The sequence below is a fragment of the Phragmites australis genome, chromosome 10 (genome assembly GCF_958298935.1).
Source record: "Phragmites australis chromosome 10, lpPhrAust1.1, whole genome shotgun sequence".
Classification (NCBI taxonomy): Eukaryota; Viridiplantae; Streptophyta; class Magnoliopsida; order Poales; family Poaceae; genus Phragmites; species Phragmites australis.
The window spans coordinates 732,781-742,275 of NC_084930.1; the positions used below are offsets into that span (position 1 = coordinate 732,781).

General features: G+C 42.5%; 1 protein-coding gene across 3 annotated transcripts; it reads left to right on the forward strand.

Annotated features, from left to right (window-relative positions):
• Positions 1-3,066: 3,066 nt before the first annotated feature.
• LOC133883460 (synaptonemal complex protein ZEP1-like) lies at positions 3,067-6,509 on the forward strand. Of its 3 annotated transcripts, none has more exons than XR_009902883.1 (6): positions 3,067-4,085; positions 4,180-4,229; positions 5,399-5,594; positions 5,673-5,798; positions 6,009-6,249; positions 6,322-6,509. XR_009902883.1 is itself a non-coding variant. In XM_062322791.1 (6 exons), exons 1-6 carry the CDS (start codon positions 3,935-3,937, stop codon positions 6,176-6,178), a joined length of 612 nt encoding a protein of 203 aa, XP_062178775.1. In that variant the 5' UTR covers positions 3,067-3,934; the 3' UTR covers positions 6,179-6,509. The 3 variants fall into 3 exon arrangements, 2 of the variants coding, with proteins under 2 accessions (XP_062178775.1, XP_062178774.1); XM_062322791.1 differs by having other exon boundaries at positions 6,009-6,086; positions 6,168-6,509; XM_062322790.1 differs by having other exon boundaries at positions 3,067-3,818; positions 3,898-4,085; positions 6,009-6,509.
• The last annotated feature ends 2,986 nt before the right edge of the window (positions 6,510-9,495 follow it).

Below are 9,495 nucleotides of genomic sequence, written 5' to 3' on the forward strand. Positions count from 1 at the left end.
ATTCTCACATCTCAACCATCTCAACAACATAACCAATAGTGTGAAACATTAAGTAAGCCATAAGCTCGCGAACAACGGCATCACCGTCACTCGACTTCTACCGAGGACCTATGCAATGCCAAGCATGTCGAACAACTCTTAGGCTAGACACAAACAATATTATTGAGGTGACAAGGATGAGGATAATCAACAATTCAAGGTAGAGGATATGCAATACAACATAGGTTTTACCCATTTTTGCCCGACATCGACTTGTTAATCATGCAAACATACATAAGTATAATTTATCAAATTTTGACTTCATTCGATTCAACACGAGGGTTCAAGATGCTTAGATGCTTGCCTTGCTGCTCTGTCGGCAGCCTGATGCTACCCGCACAGAACTCATAGAAGTGGGGTGCCTCGGTGTCTCCCTCGCTCGCCTGAACTGTCGGATCAATGCTCTCTAAAAGAAACACGGGTGCAACGCATAAATAAATGAACAATGCAAAAAGGATGCATAAAATGCATGCTCAAGTAATAGTGGAGCACCAAGACTCAAAAACATTCGCAAAAGACCGCTAAGGGACTAGGGCTTCGAAGCTTCAAACTATGGATAAGCCAACTTAAAGTGCACCAAGCCTTCAGTGGCTAACGGTCAGACCGACCCTGGGGTGGCGGTCAGACTGGCGGCCAGCAGAGTGTTTCGGGGGCTGGCGGTCGAACCGATGTTGATCCGGCGGTCAGACCGCTCACCAACGGTCATACCGGCCCTAGCGGCGGTCTGACCCCTGTATAGAACCCTCACTTCAGACCTTCTGGTCCCAACTGGCAGTCAGACCGGCCCCATGGCGGTCAGATCACCAGGCCCTACCGGCAGCACCTTGGAGGGGTCGCCGGTGAGGTTTCCGGCGAGACTCTCGACCAAGGAGGGTATCTAAATGCTCTATAGGACTAGTGGAGTGCTTCTAAAGTGACTTAGACTACCTTCACCGAGCTAACCTCAAAATACCCCATGGATTAGACCTAGCCTAGGTTGAGTTTTGGGCCTAAACGACACGGGGGATCGAATCGAGCTCGGAAACAATGGGAAAACGGTAGGGGATGCCTCACCATAGTGCATTGAAGCTTTCTAGTGGATGGGTTTGCTTCGGAAAGGATTCTATTTGTGGATCAGCTCCCGGAGTGGTGGTGGAGCTTGAGGTGAACGGCAGGTCTCCGACAAGGGAGAAGAGGGGAAGACGCTTGGGGAAGCCCTTTGGAAGCTCGTGAGAGTCCCCTCCTCCGATCTCTGGCCCTCGAACGCGATGACAAGGGAATCCCTCTCTTCTAGTGTTGGGTGGAGAGAGTGAGAGAGTGAGAGAGGCAATCGACCACCTTAAGTCGAGCCTCTGTGTGCTGGCGATTGGACCGCGAAGGGCGCCGGTCAGACCGCAGCAAGCACACATGGCAAGCCCACGTGGCTGCCATCTGGCGGTCAGACCGCGGGTGATCCCGATTAGACCGCAAGAGGGGTTTTGTGCTGAATATTTTTAAGTATTCCCGCTTTACCTTCCCTTTTTTCTCCAAAGGATTTAGGGCTTTTCTCAGGAGCTCTAAACCATCTCTAGGGTGTTTAAAACACCTTCGAACTAAACTTGTCAGACAATTACGTAACAACACATGCGATAATGACTAAGCGATGCTTAATTACGGCTTATCATTTTTGGGACGTGACACCTTTCCTGTGTGTTCACAAAATAAACTCAATCTTGTTGCACAAAAGGAGTGAAACAACTGTGTGAGAAACAATTGCTCAAAATTCATGATCTGACAACCCAAAATGCATCATTGTTAACAATTTGCATCATGATAGGTTCGCAAGGTTTGATCATACATGACATCTAGGCATGATTGAACATGCACAAGGAACATTCATCTGTAAAGTCAATATCAACTAATTCATGACTTGGGAACTACAAACGAAATATGTACACATTAAAGATTTTAGTACCTCACTTCACCGTACTGCCTCGATGCCGCAATGGATGACAGCAAGTACAAAATGGGAGCACTATGAAACAATTTGGTTTTAACTTAGGAAGAACCCTCGCTAAATCAGATTGGTAGATGAAGGCAAACATTATTGTATTAGAAAATGAGAGGCAATGCAAGTAGTCTGGTAAAAATTATACGTCTACACAATTGATCAGGGAAATATTGCAGAGCCTTATCTAGGAAATACGACAAGCACCTTGCGTGTTGCATGCATGAAAACCTAATAAGCTATATAAAACAACAAAAGAATAACACCTAAATCCTACCCCCCAAACTTGCATCGGCACAAAAGCCCATCTGGAATTGGTGGATCGGACCACACATGAATCAGATACTCGGATCGAATCACAAACAAACTGATAGAAGAGGTGTCGTCAAGAGCCTGCACTGAGGAAAAGGACATTTTTGAGGGTCGTGAAGTTGAGGTGGCCGCAATGCTTGAGGCAGCGGAGGTCGCATTGTCGGTTTGTGAGATCCTGCGACACGGTTCACCGGCGAGGGTGCACTACCGAATCTAGGCGCCGCGCTCCTAGATTTGGCACTCGTCCCCGCACCGCCGGTCCCAGCTACCCCAGATCAAGAATCGATCCATCAGAGGAGGGGGGAGGGGGGTGTAGGGGTTTCTGCGTGATGTGTGTTTGCATCTAACGATGGAGCTTCATGGAGACTTCTGGCAAGAAGGTAAGACGAGTAGCAGAGGGAGGGGCAAAACAAGATTGTCGCAAGGTGGCGTCTCACCGGAGAACTCTGAGGGTGGCGTGATAGCAAAGGGCATAGGGTGGCCTAGGGAGTGGAACACACAACACGGTGGCACTCTTCCGCGTTGGCGACGAAGTGGTCGAACGACAGTGTTGATCCACCAATTCCACTGCTGCGGGTCCATACACGGACAATGCTCGAGGTGTGGACGTGAGGCTAGGGTATGCGGTAGCAGCAAGGAAGGAGGGGAGGATGTGCAAGCCGGGGGCAAGCGATGCGGGCGGGTGGTTCGTTGGTTGCAGGATCATGGCCCACCTACCGGCCCTCCATATGGATTCATGGATTGCGGAACGCAGCGAACCTAGAACGCGAGGTGGAGGGGGAGCAAAAGAAAATTGAAGCGGGATATATGAGCCGTCTAATGGTGCAAGACACGGGATTCAGAGTGGGCGCGGGACTTATGGGATTCAGAGTGAGCGCGGGACTTATGGGATTCAGGGTGGATGTGTGACTCATTAGATATTTTTTTTAAGTAGTAGAGAAGAGAAGTGGCTTCCGTTCGACTCTAGCTCCCTCTTATGCGCCCTTTTGCTAACATCAGCTAACTGAGCCACCTTAGGACCTGTTTGTTTTAGCTGGGAATTTTGAAAAGCAGCTTATAGATTGTGGATTATAAAAAACTGGAGTAAAAAGCTGCATTGTGAAAAACTTTTAAATTGTAGATTCAAAAAACTTTAATGGGTAATTTAGTAAAATAAACTTTCACAATCTATCAAAAGTTGAGAAAAATTAGCTTTTCAGATTCACACAATCTAACAAGCGAATTATAAAAAAACTATAACAAAAAACTGTATGTTCGGATTGTAAAAGCTAAAAGTCAGAATCAAAGTCGAAACAAACAGTCTTACTTGTTGCAACCCGGTCTGCATCTTATGTCCTGTAGCCCAATCTATGACATCTTGGTCCAATTCAAGCACAGCTCCCGCACCCCAAATCGCGCTCACTCAATTGGCTTCATTTCCGCTCCAATTCACCTCGAAGGTTCTCGAAGCGTCGGAAGGTTGCGAGGTGACACCACCAAATTTCCTTCTACGCTCTAATCGGTGAGTGGCGTATGCTCTAGGGCTTGTTCAACGCATTTTTCGTTGGTTCGTTGCACTAAAGCTAGGGCTATGGCCACAGCCCTACTGCTTTCGGCGAAATCTAGGGTTCCGTAGAAATGCAGAAGCTCTCGGGGCTTAGGGGCCTCGTGGGGTTCCGATCTCTCGTTGGGTCGACCTCGACGGCCGTAAAGGCCACGAACCCCAGGCCCTCCTCGGATGCTGGGGGTATTACGTATGGGAGCCTCGCCAATCTTTTGAACACAGAAGGTTCTGATTTCGTTTTCGCCTCTCGTTGATTTGAGAAGGCTGCCTTAATTTATGAGCTACATTGATTTCCCTTGGAATTTTTGTTTGGTTGCAGAGAAATTGGTCAAGGAGCAGGCTTCAGTGAAGACTGATCTAGAAATGGCGGTATATTTCTCAACATTTTGCAGCCTTTTTTTTTTTTTTTTTGCCTTGTGGGGAATTTTACTGCAACCAATATAGTTCGCATCATTGAATTGCATGAATTAAAGTTGTCCCTGAGATTTTTTCCTAGTTGTCCCGTCACTATTTTAGTTTCTGCATGGTTTAGATGTGGTGTCTGTTTGGATAGTGCTACTAGCTGAAAAAGTTTTACCGGTTGATCAATGTCAAAATTGCAAAGCTGTATGTTATTTGGATGTGCCAGTTGTATGATCCCTGGTGGTAGGACACATCGATACTCTTCTAGTTTAGCCTTGTTATGGTATTCTATCATGTTTTGTGGGCTACAGAATTCAGTTCCAGGTAGAATAGATGAATTACAGTAGTGCAGTACAGTTCTTGTTAAACTAACTTGGTAGGCTTGCATTACTTAACCATGTAATCATGCCAACATGGAAGAAAAACAATTGTTCAATCACTATTGGCAGCTCACAAGCATAAAATTTTATCATTCGAAGGCTGCACACATTATAGGTAGCCTGAATCTCGTGATTTATTATACTATCTTTGCAGTGTTTCCCTTTCCAGTTTATTTCCCCGGAAGTTAGATATATGTAGTAGCGTCGAATAGTTTTACCTATGAACTGCTGGAATTGGATGGTGTTTAGCAAGCGTTGTCAGTACCAACAGAGTCACGTTCAATAATTTTTTGGATGTATGTGCCCTTTTGAATACGTATTTTTGTGTAAAAGCACTCTGAACATTGCTCACTTGCAAAATCATGGATGTATGCCTCCACCCTCCAGTAGTTTATCTGAAACATGGACGAAATTCCACCTTCCTTTTGTCACTGGATTTTGTTCTGTATGTTCATCAAGAAGGCTAGTCCTGAACTTAATTAAACACGAGACATTGCCCTTAAGGAGTCACTTCTTTGTTACATCAATAAACCTCATTACAGATAGTTCTGTTAAGTTCAGAATCGCAAAGTAGTATCATTACTGCAGTCTACTTTCATGTTACTAATGTTCCAGTGCTGTTATGGACATAGGGTAAATTGGCTCAAGTACGAAATGTGTTTATCACCTTGTATAATTTTTTCCTACACCAACATATTACTTTGGTTTTTGTCAGGATTTCTTATTACTGATACATATGGCTTTATATAAATTCAGCATACCAAACTGAGAAGAGCAACAGAACACATAAACCTTTTAGAAGGCCTTCAACAAGCTGTGAATGAAAGTGCAAAGCTTAAGCAGACTGAAGATTCAAAGCTCTTGCAGGGTTTAGATTCGAAGATCTCAACAAAGACCTTGTGCGATCAACTGACTGAAACTCTGCAGCAGCTAGCTAGTCAGACAGAACAAGGTAACATTTATGGTGAAATTTACTCATGCATTGCACACCTATTATTCAGATCTAAATGGTGAAACAATACACTTGCAGCTGAGGAAGATAAGAAGTTTTTTGAGGAGATACTTGGGAAGAATTCCACAGCTTTAGATGAATTCAACTGCCTGTTGCATGATTTATCAACAAAACTGGAGTGTGCCGAACAAATGATCATTTCAGGTTGGTCAGTCTCTTCACAATTTACAACCAGTACAAGTTAATTACAAATCTTTGTAGAATCTCTGACAACTTAGTAACTCGACACTACTGTTCATATGTTCTATACTTCTGTGTGCATTGGTATGATATGTTAATAGACGGAACGATTAACGATGTGCTAAATACTAATGAAATTATTTGACAATACTGTCTCTTGTCCCATTAATTCAGGGAAGCAGGAGAAAGAAGAAATGGATCGGAGTTACAAGGAACGGCCATGTGCAAATGATACTACCATAAAGGAAAAAGGTATAAGTTAGATTTTCTGTACCAAATGATGAATCGGAAATGGTAATGGTCGTGTGCTTAAATTGTATCACAAGTATACAGAAACTAAGTAGCTGGGTATGGGCAAGTTGTTAGAAAAGAACTGCAGCGCATTCAGTCTCAGGCTGAGAATGAATTGAGCGAGGTTAGTAACAAATTCCACTAGATGCTTGGGTCATGGAGGTTTTCGTACTAATGAAATCTGTATAAAATGTAGAGGCTGTCATTGCTTAGAAAAGAGCATGAACTTCAAATAAAATCACTAAGGATGCAGCATGAAGAACAATGCCAGAGGCTGCAGGAGGATCTGGAGCTTCAGAAGTCAAAGGTAGTTACTAGTTACTTTAAAATATTCTTTAACGTTGTTTGGTACAGGAGGAGAAGCAAAGTGCATTATTACTGTTACAGTGGAAAGTAATGGAAGAAAATCAAGTTGATCAAGAAGTGAACTCTAAGAAGGTTCTGTCCCCTTGCTAAGTTTGATCTGTTGTACATTACTAAGCAATACACATGTGCCATATATTCAAAATTTTAGTGTATCTATGCAATCTAAGCCTTGAAGAGGAATATACGTAGTTGCATACGTTTTCACTAAGTAGTGTCGCTGATAATCTCATTGAATGAATAACTTGTGCAATTTTTTGTTTGTCTAGGTTCTACATCAATCAGAAAATATTTTATCTGGGTTTCGCATTGTCACATAGTCCTTTGCACCCATTCATAAAAGCAATTGTTGCAATAACTTAAATGACACTATGCCACTAAACACTAATGTATTGGACCTTACTCTGATTGGATCGCACGATCCATTTTATACAAAAAATTAACTAATGCTTTTTAGTTCGTTTTTTCAAGAAAAGCAAGTACTCCTACCGGTTTTTAATACCTGATGTTAGGACAGCTTTCCTCAGCTCGTCATGTATTAAAACCAGAGGGACTATAAATCATCCATAACTGTTACAGTTAAGAATTGTAACAGAAATTAAATATACTTTGACTATCAGGTTCATTTCCGAATTTAAATCTTCCATGGAAGTACTGCAGTCTCAGTTTGATGTGCACTTTGTCCTCTTTGTAAACATTATATGCTTTTCTTTCCTTTGTATGCACTGAATTATGGAAACCATGTAGGTTTCAAACCGTTTCGTTCTACAATGGGATGCTTTGTCATGTTTAAATTTCCATTTTATTGTAACTGTAATTATTTACTGTTTGCCACTTGAAAAAAATCTGAAGATAATGTTTTAGTCATACAATGCCTGTGTGCTATTTTCTAGAGGTGTTAGTATCTGCCTTCCATATTTGTCTTCTCGATCCTAAATTTACTAAACCTCTAAACGTAGTACCACCAATTTCTCTAAACAATCGATGAAAACAAATATTTTGGTTCAGCTATTTGGATTAAATATCTAAGGAAATGGCCTGACAGTTATAGCAGGTTTTAAAAATATGCCAAATACGGCAATCGAATATATTTTGGTTCAGCTATTTGGATTAAATACGGCAGACGAATGAAACCAAGTGAGGAGGTATATATAGGCTAGAGGTCCAAATCTAACCGTTGCCCAACCACTCATTTTTTCTGTGAACACCGGATGGTCCGGTGCACACGTCTCTGTTAACACCGGACAATCCGGTGAGTTAACTTTTTCAGTCTGCTAATTTGACAGTTGCCAGTAGCCGTTGCAAAATGCTCCGGTATTTTTTCATATAGCATCACCGGATAGTCCGGTGAGTTATACTCTATTTTCTCGAAAATACGAAGCTTCTGTTAAATAGTCCGGTGATGATTCCTATAAGTCACCGGACAATCCGATCAGTTCAACTCTGATTTTCTCCAAAAATACCGAGCTTCTATTAAATAGTCCAGTGTATGAACCCTTCAGATCACCGAACAATCCAGAGCATATAACTTCACTTTTCTCTGAAAAAATAATTCTTCTGTTAAATACTCTAGTGTATAGTTCATTCCATCACCGGACAATCCGGTGAATTCAATTTGAAATTTTCTAAGAAACGACAAATAGTTTGGTGAGTAAAAATCTTTCTTACACCGGACAATCCGGTGATAACAAATTTCCTAGAACTTGTCCGATCCAATCGACTTTGAGTTCTAACTTCTCAACTTCTCACCCATAGATTTATTTGAGCTACCTAGTGCTAGATTTTCGCAAGTGTGCATCCAACTATATTTAGACTCAACTAGATCAAACTACAACACTTAGCCCCCCTTTATAGTACGGTCAAAAGACAAAAGATGTCATATAACTATTTCAAGTGTCCTTCATCACCTTGTGATACTTAGACGTAGAAGGTTCTTAATCTTGCCGTAAAAGTGTGGACCACTTTTGGGGCTAATATATCCAACTGTCCAGTCCATCAAGAGTCGAGTGAAAAATTCTTTACACTCACGCAGTGTGCTCATTCATCAGATAACATGTCGGATAGTATCATGAACGTGCGCATAAACTTGTCATATTTTCTGTTGAACAAGACACAAACTTGATCAATACTCAGACTGGGTCGAGCCTGAAAAGTTATAACCTGTTTTGGTTGCTTCATCCTGTCATTAGCTGAACCTAGACACTAGATCATCATAGGAGAAAACACGGTTAATGAAATCTGGATTCTACACTAAAGGCCATTCCTTGGATGGGCAAATACTTTTTTTCAGGTGGTTCAAACATGGCAATTGGGGGGAGCTCTGTTACCTAGGCATTCAAAAGGATATCTATGGTGTAGTAATCGTCCCAGTATCCCAGGTAAAGATGTCCAAATGGGCCGTGCCTACTGGGCCGGCCCGAGGCACGGCACTGTAAGCACGGCCCAGGCACGGCACAGCCCGAGTCGAGACAGGCCGGGCCAGCACGGCACGAGGCCACGGGCCGTGCCTGGGACGAGTTGGGCCAGCACGGGCACGGCCCAGCACGTAAATGCCCGTTATTTTAATTTTATAGCTATTTTTATCTATTTTTTATATTTTTATCTATTTTTTATATTTTTTATCTATTTTCTATATATTTTATATATATTTTTCATTTTCTATATATTTTTTATCTATTTCGGCCCGCCGGGCCGACCGGGCCGAAATCGTGCCCGGGCCGGCCCGACACGGCACGGTTGTTACTAATCCCTGCGCATGTGTCTTATTTGTTGGTTTAGATGGACCAGATAGCTTTGATTAGTTCGGTTAGAAGATTTAGTAAGTTTAGATTTTCTATCTATAGTTTTCTTTGTGTGCCGGGCAAGTAAGGCCTGATTTAGTATATACTAGGCTATAAATACTAGCTAATACATACCTGAAAGGCGGCAGCTCCCGCAGCACCAAAATCCTGTTTCTGTTTTCGGTTCCAACAATTGGTAGTCAGAGCTAGGTTCGTAGATCGAATCA